The sequence below is a fragment of the Colias eurytheme genome, chromosome 20, assembly GCF_061535395.1.
Source record: "Colias eurytheme isolate Ceu_HAF_F1 chromosome 20, ilColEury1 Martin Lab GWU primary, whole genome shotgun sequence".
In the NCBI taxonomy this organism is placed as follows: Eukaryota; Metazoa; Arthropoda; class Insecta; order Lepidoptera; family Pieridae; genus Colias; species Colias eurytheme.
The window spans coordinates 6,210,892-6,234,723 of NC_142999.1; the positions used below are offsets into that span (position 1 = coordinate 6,210,892).

At 33.4% G+C, this 23,832-nt stretch overlaps 3 protein-coding genes and 1 long non-coding RNA gene across 4 annotated transcripts; 2 read left to right on the forward strand and 2 right to left on the reverse strand.

The window, feature by feature from the left end:
* Positions 1 to 6,526: 6,526 nt before the first annotated feature.
* On the reverse strand, positions 6,527 to 7,815 carry LOC149899719 (uncharacterized). Its single transcript, XM_090114040.1, has 4 exons — positions 7,791 to 7,815; positions 7,643 to 7,689; positions 7,175 to 7,301; positions 6,527 to 6,837 (listed from the first exon to the last, which is right to left on the reverse strand). The coding sequence occupies exons 1-4, from the start codon at positions 7,813 to 7,815 to the stop codon at positions 6,527 to 6,529; spliced, it is 510 nt and encodes a 169-aa protein (XP_089970166.1).
* Positions 7,816 to 9,327: 1,512 nt separating this feature from the next.
* LOC149899720 (uncharacterized) lies at positions 9,328 to 12,828 on the forward strand. Its single transcript, XM_090113666.1, has 4 exons — positions 9,328 to 9,346; positions 10,129 to 10,229; positions 11,949 to 12,087; positions 12,746 to 12,828. Exons 1-4 carry the CDS (start codon positions 9,328 to 9,330, stop codon positions 12,826 to 12,828), a joined length of 342 nt encoding a protein of 113 aa, XP_089969792.1.
* Positions 12,829 to 14,259: 1,431 nt separating this feature from the next.
* Positions 14,260 to 15,447, forward strand: LOC149899721 (uncharacterized). Its single transcript, XR_016457923.1, has 3 exons — positions 14,260 to 14,359; positions 14,689 to 14,827; positions 15,377 to 15,447. It is a non-coding gene; the product is annotated as an uncharacterized LOC149899721 (long non-coding RNA).
* A 1-nt stretch (position 15,448) lies between these two features.
* On the reverse strand, positions 15,449 to 23,273 carry LOC149899722 (uncharacterized). The gene is made up of 5 exons (XM_090114041.1): positions 23,211 to 23,273; positions 22,670 to 22,774; positions 22,235 to 22,595; positions 21,719 to 21,913; positions 15,449 to 15,566 (listed from the first exon to the last, which is right to left on the reverse strand). The coding sequence occupies exons 1-5, from the start codon at positions 23,271 to 23,273 to the stop codon at positions 15,523 to 15,525; spliced, it is 768 nt and encodes a 255-aa protein (XP_089970167.1). The 3' UTR covers positions 15,449 to 15,522.
* Positions 23,274 to 23,832: the final 559 nt, after the last annotated feature.

Here is a 23,832-nt window from a genome sequence, read left to right on the forward strand (position 1 = left end):
TTTGATCAGCGCATTATTATCCTTATATAGTCGTAATTAAAATCTGCTGAATACAATTGCCGAAAAACTTATGATTTTCCTAATTAGAACGTTCACATTCACATTCACATTCACATTCACATTCAACATTCACATTCACATTCAACATTCACATTCACATTCACAATCACATTCACATTCACCGTTGTTCGTTGTCCGTTGTCCGTTGTCCGTTGTTCGTTGTTCGTTGTTCGCTGTTCGCTGTTCGCTGTTCGCTGTTCGCTGTTCGCTGTTCGCTGTTCGCTGTTCGCTGTTCGCTGTTCGCTGTTCGCAGTTCGCTGTTCGCTGTTCGCTGTTCGCTGTTCGCTGTTCGCTGTTCGCTGTTCGCTGTTCGCTGTTCGCTGTTCGCTGTTCGCTGTTCGCTGTTCGCTGTTCGCTGTTCGCTGTTCGCTGTTCGCTGTTCGCTGTTCGCTGTTCGCTGTTCGCTGTTCGCTGTTCGCTGTTCGCTGTTCGCTGTTCGCTGTTCGCTGTTCGCTGTTCGCTGTTCGCTGTTCGCTGTTCGCTGTTCGCTGTTCGCTGTTCGCTGTTCGCTGTTCGCTGTTCGCTGTTCGCTGTTCGCTGTTCGCTGTTCGCTGTTCGCTGTTCGCTGTTCGCTGTTCGCTGTTCGCTGTTCGCTGTTCGCTGTTCGCTGTTCGCTGTTCGCTGTTCGCTGTTCGCTGTTCGCTGTTCGCTGTTCGCTGTTCGCTGTTCGCTTTTCACTGTTCGTTGTTCGTTTTCGTGTTCGTGTTTGTGTTTGTGTTTGTGTATGTTCACATTCACATTCACATTCACATTCACATTCACATTCACATTTACATTCACATTCACATTCACATTCACATTCACATTCACAGGAGAATAAATAAAACAAAGGAGATTACTCACTTAATACAATTTAATTGATTGATTAAAAATAATAATATAAGTAAATTGCATCTTTCACTAATTGTGCCTACGGTGACATCTCTTAACCCTAATGTGAACTTACCAACAATGAACAAAAATTATACAAACGAAGAAAGTTACTGCAGACGCCAGTTCAAAGACATATCGAGAGATGGCGCTTTTCTGAATCTAGTAATAATTTCCTCGATTTCAAAATATTTGATTTAGCTACCATTTTTGTTTTACAATTAATTCGGAAGGTAAATTAAATGGTTAGTATCCGTTTCAAATCGTTTTTGTCCCGTGCAAATATTTTCTTCCACTAATGTAAAAACTGAAAACAATAAAAAGCTAAATAATGAATGGTACTAATTTATTAAATTTAACAGTAAACCTTTTTTTTTTATTTTAATTGATTACAAAGATTAGTAGTATTATATTATCAATGGTTTTACTAACTTCCAATTTTCTGACAGTTTATTTTATACAAAGTGCATAGATCTTCAAATTCGGCCAGAAAGCTTTTATTATCGTCAAAGCCGCAGACCGGAGGACCTCCTGGAGTGCAACTTTTCAATTTGTAACAATAAAATTCAGCAAATCTTTGTTTAGCTAACTCATTATTGAGCTCCTGAAACATGTTTTATTTGTAATAACATAGTATAAATAGAGGTTATTTCTAAAATAAAATGTAATTACATCTAAGATAATTACTTACAAATGGCTCAGGAATAATGGCACTAGAGAACTGTATCATCATAGAAACTGAAACTGTAATATTATAATATAAATTACGCGTTTTTCTTAGAAATATAGAGCAAGCCTTGGCCATCTTATCCCATTTTAAAAATTATATTTTTTTATCGGATCTACTGCATTAGTTCGGAGCTACTGCATTTTGATCCACATATAACAAATACATAAATCAATTTCGAGAAAACTCATAAAACATTTATCGAATTATCGAATAGAATACCTCCTTATTTGGAATTGGTTAAAACCACATTATCCGTAACGATCGAATTTCAATGCATTTAAGGCTGCAGTCTAGCAAAATTGCGTTTTCAACAAGTTATTTGACAATTTTTTCCCGGCTATTGAAATGATAAACTGATTTTTTTTTTCTTGTTTATCAATTAGTGTTATATACGCAATGCGCGTGAATTTTTTCACATTTATAAAGTTACTTTATGTTACCTTAATCAGGCCTTCAAGATAAGTCTCTTTCCCCCAAAGACATTTCGAGCTAAGTTTGTGCACTCACTACGTTGCAACCGATTACAATTTATACAATTTGATCAGCGCATTATTATCCTTATATAGTCGTAATTAAAATCTGCTGAATACAATTGCCGAAAAACTTATGATTTTCCTAATTAGAACGTTCACATTCACATTCACATTCACATTCACATTCACATTCACATTCACATTCAACATTCACATTCACATTCAACGTTCACATTCACATTCACAATCACATTCACATTCACCGTTGTTCGTTGTTCGTTGTCCGTTGTTCGTTGTTCGTTGTTCGCTGTTCGCTGTTCGCTGTTCGCTGTTCGCTGTTCGCTGTTCGCTGTTCGCTTTTCGCTGTTCACTGTTCGCTGTTCGCTGTTCGCTGTTCGCTGTTCGCTGTTCGCTGTTCGCTGTTCGCTGTTCGCAGTTCGCAGTTCGCAGTTCGCTGTTCGCTGTTCGCTGTTCGCTGTTCGCTGTTCGCTGTTCGCTGTTCGCTGTTCGCTGTTCGCTGTTCGCTGTTCGCTGTTCGCTGTTCGCTGTTCGCTGTTCGCTGTTCGCTGTTCGCTGTTCGCTGTTCGCTGTTCGCTGTTCGCTGTTCGCTGTTCGCTGTTCGCTGTTCGCTGTTCGCTGTTCGCTGTTCGCTGTTCGCTGTTCGCTGTTCGCTGTTCGCTGTTCGCTGTTCGCTGTTCGCTGTTCGCTGTTCGCTGTTCGCTGTCGCTGTCGCTGTTCGCTGTTCGCTGTTCGCTGTTCGCTGTTCGCTGTTCGCTGTTCGCTGTTCGCTGTTCGCTTTCCGCTGTTCGCTGTTCGTTTTCGTGTTCGTGTTTGTGTTTGTGTATGTTCACATTCACATTCACATTCACATTCACATTCACATTCACATTTTTTAATGTGTTGATTTATTTTTATTGTCGCGAACTGCGGCTTATTTACATAAAAACTTTAATCGTTTCAAAAATTACTAACATCAACTTTAAATTGAGCTATATTTCATCTTGACACAATAAGTTTGATTGCCATACCAAGTGCCTTAGTCACTTGGGCAATCTCATTTGTTTATCCGTTTTATTAGTGAAACTGAACAACTTTCACTAAGAAACTTAGGTCGAAAAAAATGTATAGAGTTATGCATTTTGTATGGAAAGCTTATTTTTTTATATTTCGTCCAAATTTCTTTGTAAAAGTTGATCAGTTATATTAACATGAAGTTGAAGGTATCAATAGAACGTATTCGCAAATTTTGTGTACTGATAAAAAGAATCACCCGGTGTAATTTTCACGAAAATTGTTTCAAATTGTCGTTTTAGGTACTTATTACGAATATTAAATTATGCATACGAATGATTTAATTTTTAAAAATTAAGTGGAGCAACTTTCCCTTAGTACATTTGTATTATTTACATATAGGATGACAGGATGCATTTGTTTGCACTACTAGACCAAGCCCTTAAAAGAAACTTTTATTCTTACCGATTATCAACGATGCAAGATACATCTCAACGAACGACGTCAAAAGCCATCAAAAGCCCACAAGATTAATTAATAAAAGCAATTGAAATAAAACCACAATAAAACGTTAATTAAATCTTTAATAGGTAGTTAGAGCATTTCTTATTGCTAGTGGCTGTAAATCCTGAAAACAAATAAGTGACATTTTTCAAGTGGATTAATGGAATAGATCTTAAGCTACTAGTTATTATTTTGTATCTTATGTCAGTTTTGATTATTTGTGTGGAGTATTTGAATTTACAATTCATATTTTATAATAAAAAGCGCATCACACACGGTGAAGATACTATAATATTTTATGTTAAGATTCTCTAATATAAAATATTACAGTATCTTAAGGTATCAGCGTTCTGACCATCATTTTTCTTTTTGTCATTGCGTACTAAGACCCCTGTAGAACCGCCATCCTGTTACAAATGACCCGAAACACTGACACAAAATTTCGGGTCTTTTGTAACAGGATGGCGGTTCTACAGGGGTCTTAGTACGCAATGACAAAAAGAAAAATGATGGTCAGAACGCTGATACCGGATACCTTAAGATACTGTAATATTTTATATTAGAGAATCTTAACATAAAATATTATAGTATCTTCACCGTGTGTGATGCGCTTAATTCATTAGTGGAGTTATACAAAAATTTAAATTCATGAAATAGATCAAAGTAATTTTCATAAAATGTACCTATCTATATTGATTAATCGGAATGTACCTGATATCGATATATTACATATTTAAAGAAAAAGTTTTTTAGTTTTAGTTGTATTGTTGTTACTTCATCTGTGAATAAATTAAAAAAAATTACCATGCCCATATCGACAGTTATATTTATACATAGCGCAAGCATTCTGAAACTTTCTCCAAGTGTTCACTCTGGCATCCCTTCCACAGACAGCCTCCCCTTTATTATGGCAATACTTTGCTCGCCAACACCAGTATTCGGTTATGACTTTTGACACACCGTATTCCTGGGTTGTCATCTGAAAGAATGGAAATAAAATAAAAATGTTATGTTCCAGTCCTTTAATACACCGTATAACTAACTACTTTGTTGATTTTTATTCAAACAATTGTCACTCCCTGCAGTTTTTATCAAAAATATATTAACAGCGAGTGATATAGGAAATACTTTAATTTCACAACCAAAAAAAAATCGTTAATTAGTTTACATAGTTAAATCCTATCCTATCCTACTAATATTATAAATGCGAAAGTTTGTAAGGATGGCTCGATGTTTATGTATGTTTGTTACTCTTTCACGAAAATACTACTGAACCGATTAAAATGAAATTTAGCACACATATAACTTGGATTAACACATAGGATAGGTTTTATCCCGGAAATCCCACAGGATCGATAACTATGCGGGTTTTTCTTTGAAAACGCGTGCGTAGCCGCGGGCGGTAAGTTAGTTGTAAGATAAAAAGCATTTAATATTCCGAATCTCTATTTAAAATTCAAACTCACCTTAAGTAAACTAAGATGAAACCCTAAGCAGGGATTCTAATGTAAGATCACACAATAAATAATTAAATTCTCGAGCGAAATAACCGACGGCCGAGAGAAAATAATTTCGCAACTGAGTGAAGCGCGTCACACACGGTGAAGATACTATAATATTTTATGTTAAGATTCTCTACTATAAAATATTACAGTATCTTAAGGTATCCGGTATCAGCGTTCTGACCATCATTTTTCTTTTTGTCATTGCGTACTAAGACCCCTGTAGAACCGCCATCCTGTTACAAATGACCCGAAATTTTGTGTCAGTGTTTCGGGTCATTTGTAACAGGATGGCGGTTCTACAGGGGTCTTAGTACGCAATGACAAAAAGAAAAATGATGGTCAGAACGCTGATACCGGATACCTTAAGATACTGTAATATTTTATATTAGAGAATCTTAACATAAAATATTATAGTATCTTCACCGTGTGTGACGCGCTTGATACACTCTACTTTTCTTGATATTTCTCGCTTCACTGTTATTAAATCCCTCGCTGAGTTTTAATGCGATCTATTATTTTCTGTTGAGGTAAAAAGATTTCTTAATATTATTTTCTTTTGAACGTCTTTTTCTCTCACAATAGAAACCTACGTAGTTATTATAAGGAAATCTGTATTAATGGTCAACACCAACGTCTTAATTATGCTCTATTATATTTTGCTCTATGATGCGTATAAAGCTCTAAGTTATATAAAGGTGAAAATTATTATTAGTTTCATCTTACTTAAATAGGTAGACCCTACCATATTTTCTAATTCAAGGTCAGAATCAGTTGTAAAAAAATGTCTTGTGAATTGAAGTGTTCCTTTGTGAGGTATGAGGCACATGCATTTCACATTCGACGAAATTAATGATCCCACCAAAAACATTTTCATGTAAAATGTTGCCAAGACGAGCCCATATGACTCGCACTGTCAAAAAGTTATCAGATCTCATGTAGAGCCAAGCTTCTAACACAACACGCCCTAACTCTACAAGGCCTAACTTCACAAACTCTACACCTTAGTCAAAATATGTGGCTTGGCCATTTCGCTACATTCACATCGGCGTAAGGTGAAAAATTAATTCACTGTTCATTACTTTTGTGTTATACAATAGTTCTTGTAGTAACGAACGGCCAAGCCACATATTTTGACTAAGGTGTAGAGTTTGTGAAGTTAGGCCTTGTAGAGTTAGGGCGTGTAGTGTTAGAAGCTTGGCTCTACATGAGATCTGATAACTTTTTGACAGTGCGAGTCATATGGGCTCGTCTTGGCAACATTTTACATGAAAATGGCAACATTTTACATACATATCGTATGATATTTATTTTTTAACAAAGAAAAATAAAATAAAACTCTTCAATAACAAATTTGTTTATTCAAAACAAAATCATCAATGTTCAGCACTCGAACTTTCAAATGATATTCCACCACCATTGTTTGATATAGCTCCTTTAATCTTAATTGGTCTTTCTTTAGATTTGCTTACAGCTTCTTGAACCTTAGTTACTTCTTCTTTAGACTTTCTTATAGCTTCTTTAGATGTACCCACATTTTCTTCTGATTGCTTATTAGATGGAGCATTTTCTTCAGATTCCTTATTAGATGGAGCATTGTCTTCAGTTTCATTTTGAACAAGGGGTTCCACTGGTTCATTCAATGGTGGTAAAGATTTACAATCTTGAAGTGATGTCTTCTCATAATCTAAAACATGTTTTTAGCAAAAGAAAATTGGCAAAGAATAACAAATCAGCTGTCTTACAAAAAAAATGTACACAATCGTGTGTTTAACGAAATAAAATGAATGCATAAAATTGGTATGTGTAATATTATGTAAATACCTAATTAGTACAAAACTATCAAATATACAAATATTCAAATGTGTATGTACAAACATAAGTAAGTAAGTAAGTAAGTAGAGCATATTTAGTAAGTTATGAGATGAAAAAAATAAAAACACTACAATAAGGTGCATATTCAATTTATGAAATCTGAACCTTAACCTGTAACTAAATTATGGAATAGGTAATAGTCATAATACCATTATTTTTCAAGCAGTTATACTCCTTTATATCACATGAATCTATAAATCTTCTAACTTTCCCTTGTCCGTTTTTACCACATTTTTCCATTCCATCGTGAATGCACGTTTTAGCGGAATAACATTTCTGAAATGACATCAATATGCAACAATGAGCAGAATATAATAATATGTCGTACACTTGTGAACTATTTTCTTTAAAAATAAATAGAAATAGGTACTTATCAATTTGTAGGTATGGAAACCCAAATACCACAGAGTCATTTTTGCAATAAACAGTAGGTGATTACTACTACATAATATTAAGAATTATTATTTTTTAATTTATTAAATTTTGCTGATTCTTAAAATAGTTTTATAGCAATTTATATTCTTTACATTTTGAACGTACTAGAAATTTTTATCTAATAATTTTAAGGCCATATTTTAGGTGCTTATCAATATTAGTTCAATTATTTAAATTCTCACATCAGATCCATATGTAATACTGATGACGCATCCTAAAAGTACTGTTCCTGAAAAATAAATCTTATAAATTATATTAAAAAGTAGTAGGTAGGTATTAAATAACAAAATACCTAATTAGTACAAAACTATTAAGTAAGTAATAAGGTACCTATTATTGTGGCACTGAAATCCATTTTCTCACATTCAATCGAGCCACCTTATCGCTAACGCAATGTTTTACTTCTAAAACCATTCTTGATAAGAAATCAATAACACTGAAAATTTTGTCAAACATTATTGTGTAATTTGATATTTTTTGAATAAACACATGAGATATTTAAAATTCTCATTATTACTTCTAATCACTTTTATTATAGTAACAAATTGCTGTCGACGATTTAAAAAGAAATATAAAAAATTTGTGAGTAAATTGCCTGAATTCAATGTTTGAGATTTGTATAAGATCTTAAGGGTACATTATACATCTAGTACATGTAGCATTACGTAATAAATATGCCTATATTAATCGCATTCCTTCTCCAGAAGCTTAAATATTTAATGCGGGTAATCAAAATTAAAAACAACGGTTTCTGCGGCAAGCGTCCTCATCAAATGTTTATCCGGAGCAGTAATAACGCCTGTTGTAAAATTAAAAAACACTAAATATCCGCCTGATGTTTAATAATTGATGCTTAGCGTATGCCTACTCCATATTGTAATACTCAACAATAGCCATTTAAAAAAAAGAGCGTGTGTGCCGAGCACACGTGTCCGAAGTAACATTGGCAAGTTTCAAAGATACCAAAAGCGTCGCCGTACTTCGTGACGTGACGGTATTAACATGACGTGACCTTGAAATTTTAATGTCAACGCGTCAAAAGAAGTTGCAATAAAAACTACTTAAAAATTAATTAAAGATTAATAATTCCCTATTTACACTGTTTTAAATCACTGTTTTTGTATTACCTAATTCTGTTACTTGGTAACAAGAGACAAAAATATGTTTTATAATTAATTTAAATCAGAAATATTAAAACATATCTTTTTAAATATTTCAGCCATGCCTCGAAGCCGCTTTATGTATTCATGGTGGTAGGCGAAGATGTGGCTTTCAAAAAAACAATAGGGAAGTCCGATGGTTCATTGATAGCTGCGATATATTGGAATTTAATTGCGAGTATAGCACAAGTGAGAATTATCTCTTTAATCATCATCACTCATCAGACATGACTGTTGAAACTCGATCATAATTTTCGATTTTGAAAAACAATTTTGTGTTCAATAGATTTTTGCTCCATTAAGGCACAAAAATATTATGTCTCACATCGCAAAATTAAATTAATTGAAATAATATGTAAAGTTACTTTTGAATTACATATATAATTTGATGTATATTACTGCTTCCATTTTAGGTTTTTACAGAGTTTCATCAAGAAAATGCCGCCATGTACCACCACTATAATACATTGCAATATTATAGTTATTACAGAAACTGTTACCGTTTAAACAATGCACCACTTGAAAATTTACTCTAAGATTTTGTTATTAATACAACAGTCCAGTTTGTTGTTACAAACTTAACAATTCCCTGAAGTATGAAGCAGGAAACTGTATTAGACAATAGAACAAAAGCCAACAAGGCGCTCGGAAAACGTTATAGCTAGTTGCATTCACACTTCGTTAGATCCAAGTCAGCCTTCAGGAAAATGTTTACTAAGTCCATTAGTAAGTACTTTATTATTATTATATTTATCTATATATATAAATGAAACCCGTTTTCCTTGGTCACGGCAACACACGTGAACGGGTGGACCGATTTCGATAATTCTTGCCTACAACTTTGCCATTGAAATTTGTTCCGTAGGACTTGTAGTTTTGTCGGAAATCGAGAGAAACCATTTTTTTCTCTTAAAAGCTCCTCCCCTCCCACTTCCCGAACTCTGATTGACCGTAATTTATTTTTCCTTTTATTTTTATCATATTCCCCTCCTTTTCTAATGGGTTTCATCCTACTGCGATTTTTTTTTGTTTCAAAAATTATCTACTCTGGTCTAAAATAATATTACGATATTTTAAATGTCAAATGTTATAAAGGCAAAGATCGTATAACTTAACAAGATTGTCTTGTTTGCTTCTATTTTCTTTCTGAACTCCGCTTCTAAATCGATACCACTTGAACTTTCTTCATTAATTAAAAGTTCTACATAATTGAAGAGTTCTTATCGTTTGTAATACACATTTTAAGGCTCTGTAAAGGGATCTTACAATCCTTATAATATGAAGAATCTCTTTTAGTTTACAGATGTGGCCTTTAGTTTCAATTAGAGAAACAATCATTATATATAGGTATATCGAAGGCAGGGCCGTTTCACGGTTTGCTGCTATGGTTTGCTGATACCCCTTATTTTCATAATATGTCAACTGACAGATAAGCTAAAAAGAACATAATATTAGAAGGCTATGTCGCCATATTTTTCAATTTATTAATAAAAATTGTATATTTTCAGTTCTTTTCATTATATACTATATGTTGATAACAACATCAGCCCACGGCCCGCCTCGAGAACGAGACAATGAAGACATCGCGATGGGGCGGAAGGTAAAAAAAGTAATAATCAACTTTTATTCAATTTATAAAGTTGACGCAAAAGTAAAATTCGTATTGTTATTGAATTTGTTAAGAATTCTATAGTTCTTGTGAGGCAATTTGTGAATAGAAGACGGAAACATGATAAAGATGTTAAAAATTGAGTTGTAGGTGTGATTAAACTTGGTTGGTTACTAATTTTGTATTTGAATTTAAGTATGTTGAAATTTCATCCAGTTCCAATTAACTTTTTTTCGAAAAGTTGTCATATAACAAACATCCATCCAACTTTAAAAACTTTCACGTTTATAAAAATAACAATAGGTATATACGTGGGCCACACTGAAAGTTTTGCGTAACTAATAAATAAAAAAATTTATTTGTCTAATATTATATTTACTACTTTTTAAAGTATTCTTCGTTACATTTAAAACACTTTTTCATCCGTTCAAACCATTTCTGGAAACATGAGGACCATTGGTCCGAGGGTATGTTTTCTGCGTGCTGTTTGAAAGCAACCACGGACTCTTCTGGCCCCGTAAATGTCGAACCACTCATTGAATCATAGATTTTTGGGAAAAGGAAGAAATCGCAAGGTGCTAGGTTAGTACTGCGTGCGGCATGAGTCACGTGCTCTATGTTTTCAGAAGCCAAAAATGACTTTGTTTTGTTCGCGGTGTGCGCCGAAGCACTGTCATGGTGCAACAAGATGCGACTTCTAGGTCGCTTTTCTCTTATTTTTTCTAAGACATTGGGCAAACAAATAGTGGTGTACCACTCGACATTAACAGTCTTTTGTTACTCAAGTGGGATAGTGCAGACAGGATTCGTCTTAGTGAAAAATAATGCAATCATTTGTTTGCCAACCCTTCTCGCCTGCCTCAATTTGGTTGGTTTGCTGTCACTTTCAAACACCCACAAAGAATATTGGTGTTTACTTTCTGGAATATAACCATATATTCATATTTCATATCCTGTCACGATATTATACACGGCATTAGAATGTCCGTAATTGTACTTTAATAGCATTTCTGAACACCAATCTACTCGATTTCGTTTTTGTTCTGGAGTGAGTTTGGGAGCAATCCACCGTCAACCAATCTTCCTAACTTTGAAATGTTCATGTAAAATTTTCTGGATTTGTCTCATACCAATCCCCAAATGTCCTCGAATCTCCTAATAAGTGATATGGCAATTTTCTTAAATTAGTCGTCTGACGGTAGCCATATTTTCCTCCGTGATCGCAGTTGAGGGTCGACCTTCAGGAATTTCATCATGGTGAGAAACACGGCCTCGATGAAATTCAGCATATCAATGCCTTACAGTGCTCAAATGAGGTGCTTCCCTCCCAAAAGTATTTTGAAGGCGAGCAGTGCAAGCTTTCGGAGAAAGCGAACTTTTAAAATCATCAAAAAAAATCGCCCTAAAATTGTTTCGTGTTAGTTCTGTTTTTGCTACGGACAACGAACTTCAACTTGAGTTAAAAAAAAATTGACAAGCGCTTTCCCCCAAATTTTTTTTTTCTTTAACTTATGAAACTTCATATGTTAAAAAAATATAACACTCGAAATTCAAACATTTATGGGTGGCCAGAAACGCAAAACTTTTAGTGTGCACTAGGTATATTCAACGTTCATCATCAATGGCATAATAAATGCGTAGCAGATACGCCAACCTACCAACTTATTCAAAGAGACAATAGGCATATATTGAAGATTCTGAACCCAATAATCGTTACAGATGGGAGCAAAATGGTGTAGCATGGCGAAGGTTTGCAACCACGACCGCGTGCCAATTTGTGGAGTGAGCCACGCCGGCGATATCATGGGCTTCCGGGACCTGTGCGACATGTTCGACTATAATTGTATACGACGACGAAGTTAGTATACATTTAAAGACATTTAAGGATGGTGAGCTCTTCTTTGGCAGTACGCCTCAAGAGCTCTCGGTAGCCCCTCTGATCATATGACAATAATAATCAAGGAGATCTGTGATGTGTCATGTGGTGGAAAATTTAAATTAATGTTTATACATATCGTCATTTATACATATATTATTAATGCCATGCACAAGCCGCAATACCTTATTTTATTTCGCTTAGTTAGAACGTGGTATGAACCAATATAGTTAACGACTACTACGATAATTCCATAAAGATAGGTTTCCAATTATTAAGAAATGTCATTTCGGCAACTATTGTAAAAACTAGTGTAACAAGAAGTGAGGTAGAGACGGTAGAGTTACAGCTATAAATAAAAGATAAGACAGAGCATTTGTCATTTTTATAACTACAACAATTCCTCCAAAATGTTCCAACAGCCAAATTTTCCAGGCATTTCGAAGTATGTTGGAATAAAAAAACTAGCATATCACAATATTCTATGTACCACCTACTTTTAATTTTTTTATTCACGTTAAAAATAAGATGGCATCTATTCGGCTATTACTATCTCATACAATAATTCTTGTGTGTATTTTAAAATGATAATTAAAAGTGTGATGTGTGCTTTTTTACAATATTCTATGACATTTTACAGATTACAAACAAACTGGATGTCCAGAAGATAAATCTCTTCTGACAGCATCCCGTCGACCCACCAACAGTTACTACGACGAATAAAATTTCACTGTAATTAACAAAATTAACCAATTTATTGTATCTGCTATAATGTTAAATAATAAGAACGTATAAATAAACATATTATGAGAAATATGCCTTTTATTTTAATATATGTAATTAAATTCTTGCTTATATTTGGTTTATTAAAGTATCCAGAGGAATATCATCTAAACTAATAATATAATAATAAGAAAATTATTAAACACTACTTATCGATTATAAAAAAATTCACTCCTGACTCTTGAGTTACATTGGCTATATTTTATTTCATTTAACACGGGTTGATTCAGGAAAACAAAATGTTATGTTACATAAAAATTTAATACCAAAATTATCTCTCTGAGAATGTAATTTAGAAAGGAAAATCGGTATATATGGACATAAAGCGTAGGTGGAACATACAAAATTCGTGTTTGCGAAAGAACGGAACAAATAAAATAACAATTCAAATTGTTCCATGAAAAGATCTGTTATTTTATTTTTAATATTCGCTCAACAATTTGAAAACAAATTAATTATGATCAAACTTCGTATAAAATTGGTTTTGAGTACCTATAGTTCATTTTTTTCGATCATAAAAAGGCCATGTTTGTACTAGGTACTCTAATTCATTAACTTGATCACTTCTTTAATAATAGAAAGAGAGAGAATATATAGTATCTAGAAAAAATACATACAGTCTACAGACGAACATAGAATCTCTTCCCCTTCAATAATAATATAAGATTAGATTCATCTAATTAATAAAAAAAAAAAATCGTTTATTGAAGTGAAAACTTCTTTAGCGGCGTTGAGCACTTTTTCAGTAATGGGTATAAAATCTTAAACTCGCGTCAGGACACATGACCTGATCGAAAAAGCGTAAGACGGATACCATTCCAAAATATCAAACATGCTCAACGTTAATAATATGTTAATAATCAAGTTTTCACTTCTGCCGGCACTCCCGGAGTGCAACCCGTCTTTTTTAGTACATATACATTTACCTAAATTTAAACTCGATGATCGCCTCAACTAGGTATAAACCTGTGCTAGAGGCGACGAATTTAATTCTCTATATTAAATTCTTCAAATTAATATTAGTATCCTAGGTAACCAGTTTCTCATTTACCAAATACTATGTGCCCAATATCTATAAGTATCCAAATCATTTACACTTCTCGAAACAAACTCACAATTAACATTATGAAAATAATGCATATTTTAATGGATCGAAAATGCATATAAAATATTTACAAGTTTCTAATAACCTCTTAATATGAGAACCGCACTACTCGATACGCAGAATCAAAGATACAAAGATAATGTATAGCTCTTGCTAAGTAGATTCCTAGTAAACGCTACCTATTTTATAAACATACGATTCCTAGTATTAGAAATAATAGCTTGTTCTATGGTAAATAGGAACGAGCATTCCTCAAAGGAGTAATGCAAAGGCAACATGTCTTCACAAATATTCATATTTTGCATAATGCTATCTTATTTATTCCAAGATAGTGACCTACATCTAGTTGGGGACAAAGCACACTTGGTAAGAATATTTAGAACTCTATACAATTCATATTTACTGTGATAAGATTTCCATAGTGTACTAATATTTCAGTTTGAGGTGAAATATACGTCATTGATTATAATCTAGCAGCATCTAGAAAGAATGAAAAAAAAGCCTTTACGAAAAAGACTGAGTGAACTCTTTTTCCGAGGCGACGTAATTTTAATCCTTTATAAAGTTTCTTTGAAATAAAGCAGTATTAGCCTAAGGTATTAGCTTTAGCAGTAATAAAGCAGTATTAGTATTAATCAGAACTCATTTTAAACCTTTTATTTTAATTATTCATGAAATACACGTTCCACTTTCAGACGGAGCTGAAGAAACTATGTGAACACGCTTACACGTGTTTCCACGACAATGTTATAATTTGCGGAAAGTCTGTGAACGAAGCGAGAACATTTCTGGATCTCTGCGATTTATACGAGTACTCTTGTGAATACAATATGGGTAATTATGATAACCTTCTTCTATGATATTTGTTTCTTTATTTATGTTTAGTTCAACGCTCTTCATATCCTATCAAAAACAGACTAGGTAATAGGTATATAGTACCGGGGCATACATCAAGTTTCAGTAAGATCTATTAAGCAGTTTTTGCGTAAAGTACCACAAATATCAACACGTGTTGATTTCACGTGTAAATCTTGAATCTAAGCAGCGCAGGAAGTATTTTATAGTATCGAATGAACATAGCTTATTTCGAATCCTTTGAGGAACGCCATAAGCCTGTTATTTCTCCTTTGAAAACTTATCTAGTAATCTCACTCGTTAGGACTTATGCCACACTGTATTGTCTTTATATTTTAGCGTTAAATTTTATTATAGTAGTTCATGCTTCTCTTTCAACTTATTGAAAATAATAATGCAATATTTTAAAACGTTCTGAAACACTTTTGTGAATAATATTTGTTGAAAACAAAAACGGTGATTCTTTTATTTATCTTTACATTTGTACATTTTTAAATCAGATTTTCCTAACTTTAATTCTCATTTCAGTTTTCAGACATGTCAAAGACGAAGAAGGAATATGTCCTAATCCAAGAGAATTAGGACAAGGAGTCGGTTGAACATCGTATATTTTTAATTCATAAATAATTTAAAGTTAATTTAATATTCTTAACAAATATCAATTGTGATAAAATTCAATTAGCCAATCCAGGTCGACATGTGGGCACTAAAGCGAAATCTGGAACAAAGATTAAATATTATTTATCTTTCTATATCAAATCGCATCTATTAAATTTATTTCATTACATTTTTTGCTCTTTTTCTTTAGTAGCTTTGTAACCGCATATTGTATAACAAATAAGTTAAAATATTATGTAAGTATATTAAAATGTAATGTATATATAAGGTTCTACCTCCTCCCCCCTCCTCTTCCCCCCGGACCGCTACGTGAAGTAGACGTGCTTAAATAATCAGTGCCAGTTTTTATTAAAAATTATTTAAAATAGTAATTCATAAAATCTAAAGTAAAAAATAGGAGTGCATAAGTTTATAGGAGTTCTTTCTGTGCTAAGTGAACGATCTCTTCTTCGTCTGAACGCCTGGTACGTGGTCCCTCCCACTTGTTCAGCTCCGCCTCGTGCTCCGCCCAATTGTTACCTGCGCGCGCGCCGCCCTCAACGATACCCAACCAATCGCATCCGCCCCGCTGGTTGACGGCTTACCACTGGTGAGTGGAATCCACGAATAACTTACATTGAATCCTGTGCGCCTAGTACCGGTGAACTAACTTACCTCATCTGCTCGGATTACTTGTTTTCGATTTATCTAAATTATCGTTAACATGCAACGTACTCCGCCTAAGACAACAGAGGGCGCTGCGACCATAACGCCTGTTCCTCGATCTAAGCGACAGCGTCCTAGTAATTCTCCAGTGCAGCATCTCGATAAACAAGACGAAATGATGTCTATGATTGCGCAAGTTCTCGCTGAAATTTCTGAAATACGAAAAACTAACGTTGAATTGAAAACCTCTCTGGAATTTGTATCACGCCAATACGACGACTTAACCATTAAAATTAAAACTTTAGAAAATGAACATAAATCGGATCGCGCATACATAAAATCTCTTGAATCTAAACTCGAAGGGTTGCAGCGTAACACCCGCTTAGCTTGCGTAGAGATACGTAATGTGCCGACAAATGAAAAGGAGAGCAAAACTGACCTACTCCATATGGTGCAGTGTCTCAATACCAACATTAAATGTAAAATAGATCCAAGTCAAATTCGCGATGTTTATCGCTCAAAAAGCAAATCTGGAACGAAGCCAATTATCCTCGAGTTCACCACTGTACTTAACCGAGATCAATTTCTAATGTCAGTGTAAAAATACAACAAGAACAATAGTAGTGACAGGATAAACTCATCACTTTTTGGATTAAAGGGACCTAAAACACAAGTATATATATCAGAAAGTTTAATTCCGCAAACAAAAAGGCTATTTATGAGAACCAAGGATATATCCAAACAAAAAAACTTTAAATACTGTTGGACCTCGCATGGATATATTTACATAAGAAAAAATGATGGTAGCCCCCTCATTAGAATAAACACAGAAGAAGATTTGCTCAAGATAAATAAAGATTGACTATATTTAGATAGAATGCGTAATTTCATAAGACTATTTCATAAATATAACTTTGTATCAGAGTCTACGTGTATATACCGCGAATCCATTAGAATTATATTATTATTACTTTTTTATCTATACAAAATGTTAAAATTTAAATTTTATAAATCGTTTTTTGCTTGTATTAATGTTTATAAAAAAAAATATTTAAATTTAATTGAATATTTAATGGTAATACGCTTGAATATTGTTTGCTTGTATTTAAATGTAATCTGTTTCTTCTATAAAATGTTAAACATTAACACTATATCCTACACATATTATTATACTTTATACTACTCATTAAAACACTACACATTTGTCAAAGCTCCAACAAACATTCAAACACAAAAGTGTGGTCTGCTTTCAATATACTTTTCAATTAATAAGATTTTATTGAAGCCAAGTTTCAGTGTTGATATTATATCAAATAGATTTTTGTCACGTTCTTTGCCATTTATCCTAAGTAATTTATACTTTGTTAATTTATACTACTTTTTTGAGTCTGCGTCTTGTTCAATGTTTTTGGGCCGGAAAACCACAAATGAAAACCAAGTCTTGTTAGTGAGACGAATACTTTCCCTTTTAAAAATTTAATATGGCCACTCACACAAACGAACTTAATCTAGATTTAGATAACTTTACTGTCTCTAATGCAACGATATGTAACACCGAAAGGGTTCGTGATATTGTCAAAATGGACACATGCAAACTCTCTATTCTGACACAAAATATTCGAAGTATATCAAAAAATTTGTCTCAATTTGAATTATTTCTGGACCAAATTAATATTGATATTGACATAATCGTACTCACGGAATGTTGGTTGAAACAGCTGCCAAGTATACCATCGCTATCTGGATATAATTCTTATGCCACTAAACATTGTCCATCACAAAATGAAGGTGTTGTTGTTTACATACGTAATACGTTAACTGGAGCCACTGTTTCCGAAAGCATATTACATAATGCTAACAGTTTGGTTATTAAATTAAACAAATGCACAGCAATAATCGCCATATACCGGTCACCAGCGATCCGTTTAATTGATAAATTTTTGGAATCACTTAGTAATCTGTTATCTTCCCTAACATCGTTTGGGAATATAGTTATTATTGGTGACATAAACATTAATATAGCCCAGACTAGCGCCGATCCCAGGATGGATGATTACTTAAATACCATGGCTATCCATGGGCTGTTACCTGCTCATAGGTTTGCTACTCGGGCCAACAACTCGCTCGATCATGTCTTAATAAAATCTCAACTGCCTTGTAATACGGTAGTTATTAACTCTTCGGTTACAGATCACGCTGCTGTTTTATTGTGGATGAAAAAACTAAAAATTAACAAAACCAAGGCTGTAACTGTCACCAAGATAGATTATGATAATGTTTTGGATCAAATTAAATCAACAAACTTTAGTGATATCCTTCAGTTAACAGATGTAAATATTGCCTCTGAATCGCTCACCAGATTTTTGCAAAATGTAATCCAAAGCAATGTGATATACAAAGTAATCTCCAGAAATTTTGTACCTAGAAAACCATGGATTACACCAGGACTCTTGCGTTGCATATGAACTAGAGATAGAATGCATTTGAAATTAAAGAAACAACCTAGTAATCTATCTCTTCAAATAATATACTGTCGCTACCGAAATTTTTGTGGTAATGTTTTAAAAAAAGTAAAGCATGCATATGAAAAAGCTGAATTGGGTAAATGTAAGAAGAACAACAGGCAAACTTGGAAGCTAATAAAGGAATTCACAAATATGACAACATCGAAAAATGACAACTTGGAACTCTTAAGGCATAATCTAAATATTAATGACATAAATAATTTTTTTGTTAACGTTGGTAGAAACATGGCGGAAAATATCTTAAAGGATGTAAACGTAAAAGTAGATGACCCACAGTGTACTAATAACTCACAAACGCCCCGCTGTTCTATGGGTCTAAGGGAGACCGACATATATGAATTAAGTGATATATTAAATAGCTTAAAAACAGAATGTGCTACAGGCTATGATAACATACCGTCTAAAATCTTCAAACTTTGCAAAGAATCTCTTATGCCAGTCCTTGTTCATATATGTAATCTCTCCTTGCGTTCTGGAGTTTTTCCTGAATTATTCAAAATCGCCCTTATTCATCCGATTCATAAAGCTGGAGACTTAGATCGAATTGACAATTACCGCCCAATATCTATCTTACCAACAATGTCAAAAATCTTAGAAAAAATTATTTTTACTCGGCTTTCCAGTTTTCTTCACAAAACTAAATTCTTCTCAAACCAACAGTATGGTTTTCTTAGGGGTAAGTCAACAAATGATGCTGTAAATGACTTAACTAGCCACATTATCGGTAATCTTGATAGCAAAAAATACTGTATTGGTATATTTTTGGACTTGGCTAAGGCCTTTGACACCGTGTCCATACCGATACTCCTGAAGAAACTGGAAAGTGCTGGTATCAGAGGATTGGCACTACAACTATTAAAAAGTTACCTTACGAACAGAAAGCAGGTTGTCAAAATTGGAAATATAACTAGTTCTGAATGTGCGATTACATATGGTGTTCCCCAGGGTAGCGTACTAGGCCCTACTTTATTTTTAGTGTATATTAATGATCTCTGCAATATATCTCTGTCTAATGGTCGTGTGGTGACTTTTGCTGACGATACGGCCCTCGTTTTTAGTGGCAGTGACTGGACGAAAGCTAAACAATCAGCTGAAACTGGTCTTTCAAGAGTTATGGCATGGCTGAATAAAAATGTTCTAACATTAAACTTAGAAAAAACCAAATTTATAACGTTTTCCTTATACAAGTCTTCTCAGCCAAAGGATCTCACCATCACAGTACATACGTGTAACACCTCCGAAAACATAGCATGTACATGCAGACAATTAACACGCACTGTCACTATTAAATACCTAGGTGTACATTTGGACAATCAGCTCAACTGGAAGCACCATATTCAACTAATGTCGTCTCGTATTCGTAAACTTATGATCGTATTTAAAAAGCTGCGCTCAATTGCTGATCAAGATGTTTTAAAAAAAGTTTACTATGCGATATGCCAATCGGTACTTTCTTATTGCATTCAATCGTGGGGTGGGGCAACTAAAACACAAATGCTGAAAGTCGAAAGAGCACAGAGAGCTGTATTGAAGGTAATGATGTCAAAACCTATATATTATCCCACTTCAACTCTTTATAACGAGTGCAAAGTTCTCTCCATCAGGAAGCTTTATATTTTGAACTGTCTTGTTGCCACTCACTCGCAGACGAACTGGAAGGAATTGAAAATTGTAAAGAGGCGCAAGGACAGAGTTCTTAACTTGCCGTTTGTACACACCGCAGCTGCTAAACGTTTCCACGGTTACTTAGGTCCACTTCTTTACAACAAATTCAATAAAATCTTAAACATTCGCAATTTGACAATATATGATCTGAAAAACAAACTAACAAACTTATTACTTACCTTCTCTTACGGGGAGACTGAAGAAATTCTGAAAGCGCAACTATAACACTTTAAAATAACCATATAATTATCTAAATTTTATAATTAATTAATTGTTAGTTTTATAATTAAACGCCAATTTAATCACACACATATGCATACACACACACATACACACACATACACACGCGAAGACACACACATTCACATACTCGCACTCACACTCGACTACTGATACACACACTTTGCATGCCTATTTTGTTTTCCTTTTTTAAATTTTTTGTGTTTTTGTACATTTTCTCAATAATTAATAATGTAATAATTTAATTTTGCATAGTACAATACTATATGGCTAAGACTAATGTGGAAGGCGTCGGTCGTCTCTAGCACAGGTTTATACCTAGTTGAGGCGATCGTCGAGTTTGTATAATTTATGTCAATGTATTGTTACTCAATAAATGATTTTTATTTATTTTTTTTATTTACCATCAGCCAACAGTTGAACAGTTTGACAAAATTTTATGTAACAATTTTTATTTGTATTTTATGAAAAAAAATATATCGACATCTATTAAATTTGTAATTACTGGAGAAAGTTACTCATCTGTTCAATTAATATGTAATTACTCTGGTAAGTTTCATCTTCTGAGAGTAATCAGCAAAAACCTTTATATTATGAGAGCCCTAATGGAAATTTATTGAGACAACCTGCTCTATTGACGATAGACATTCTTAACGAGTGTTTTTTTTTTTGTTAAAATTTAATCATTGATTAGATATATTATGTTTTAATAATAATGTATAGCTAGGACATGGCTAGGACACAACAAATTACGGTCATTAAGTAATTAATTTTGTCCATAATTCATACTTTCCATTGAAATTACGATGTAATATGAAAAATTTTGTTCTCTTGTTCATAATAAAATACAATTATATAATGAAAGGGTTTCTTTTGTTTTGTGTGACGTGTACTCCTGCCACTTATGTTGTTACCTCTTTAATTTTTATACAATAATGTGCTCATGATAAAATATATATACTTTAGGGCCGATTTTTCAATGCTTGGATAAAACTTATCCGTCCGATAAAGTATTACACGATATTATTAAAATGTCACGTAAACTGTCAAATACGGGCAATTAGAATACGTTTTTAAAATGGTAGTTTTATACATTATTTGACGAATAAGTTTTAACCAAGCATTGAAAAATCGGCCCTTAACATACAAAATGTAGTTTGATTATAAAAATACTTACTATACTTCCAATAGCAGTTAACTTGCAACATATGGCATATATCGTCGAATTTTCCATATCCAAAATTATCATCATAACCACACACAGGATTGAAGGTTCTACGGCAAACTACAGCAACTGCACACCAAGGGCTAGGTCGATTGATTTGATTTTCCGGCAATATTATAGGACTTCCACCGTACGAACGCCGATACTGTAAAAATAATCAAATGAAATAGCAATACCATAAAGTTATAGCTAACATTTAAGCGATCTAATAATTACCTAAGTGGGATATAGTGGAAATAGATTTGGTAATTTGAATTTAAAATTAAAACTCCCGGTGAATTGTATATTTTGGGGTACCTTTTTATTTTTTAATAATAAAAGTAAATCTTGTTCTAAGACTTGTTTATTAAAAGTAATGCCAAAATTTATTAAGTGGCAAACTTCTGAAGCAAATCAAAAATTAAAAAGGAAATAAAAAAATATGCTTCAGAAGATTGTTTACGCATCTACCTCCATACTATTATGTATTAGAACGTCTTTCTACAAGGGGAGTTGGCGCATCATCGCTCTCAAACGCCCGCATTATCATGTCTTTAAAAAGAACCCCATAGGTTGGAATACTTCTCCCGAATTTAATTAAAGGGTTATCCGTATCTTCGGAATTACTGCGCCTCGACTGGCGGTGTACCTCAATTTTCTCAGGCATTTTCGGTTCATCCATTTTATGACTGAGATTATCGATAAGAGTTTTAATTAATTCCCCATTATTTGTTGCCGTTTTTATAAGATGCTCCAAAGCTTGCGTGTGCTGTATCAGTTTTTCTTCCACAAACTCGACGAATTTATTCTTCTTGATTTTTACGTCTTCGCTTTCACGTTTATGTATTTTCTGGTGAAATAAACCGCTTGTCTTAGTTTTTGCTGCTTTTAATTAAATTAAATTATAATAATTAATTTCCTTACCGTAGATGGCTCCATGGCGTAGACTAGAACATCTTCCAAGCTTTCTATTGGGTCTTGATTGGTGTATACTATATACGTGAGCAATACAACTGCAAATAGAAAACCCTGTTAATTTTGGGAATTTTTGGACGAAATAATTAATTTAAAAAAATTACCAATATATAGAGCCTTCATGTTGTCCTTTAGAATCTAAGCAATTAGGTCGGGGGGCGAAGGAAACAGCACTTATAGTGTCGATAATTGAACGCGCAATACAAATGATTTTGATACTTGAACAGTAATACGCATACAATTATTCAGTTTTAAATTTATTTAGTTTTATAGCATTGTAAGCAAAATGCTTTATAAATGAGAAATGTTTAAAAAATAGAAAATATGAGGCGGGATTCAAACCCACGAATGATGAAAGAAGCGGATTTTTCTATTCTTACAAATTGCTCAGGTTTAATTTTAAATCAAAGTGTACCTCTCTCATAAATATAATATCACTGTTACAAACAACAAAGTTCGTTATTAAGCTGCTTCTTAAATACCTAATTACGTTCAAAGAAACTGCGTAGGCAGCACTTGCTTTGTAAATTTCAGCTGAATAGCCGTATAACATTTATTAGACCTTCGGCTTACCTTGTAAATCTTTGTTTTTATAATTAAAAATATCTTCTACGTTTAAGGCAATAACTTTGATAAAAGGTATTAATTTAATGTTTATCTACGTTATAATATCGTTTTATTAAATGTTAGATAGCCTAGAAAATAAACACTAGGCTAGACTAGAATATCATGAATTCTCTTTCAGACAAGTATTGATATTGAATATTTATCAAATATCAATACTTATGCTTTACAAAATAAAGAAATTCATGAAATACGCAGCTCTATCTATCTTCTTAAGTATAAAATAAAAATTAAAAATGATGGGTTATACATATTAAACTGTAGTATGCCTTTATGAATTTAAGCTTAATGCCAATTGGTTTACATTTTTCCATTTCTTATTTTCGTGCAATCAATACGTATTTTATTATAAAAAACTTATTTAAAAAAATAACCTAAAAGTATCAAATCTTTTCAATCCAAATCGTTTCTTCAATGTGATTTATAGGTATTAACCGGATCGTGATTAAATTACTGCGTTGATGCGGTTCTCTCGCAGCTAATTGTGC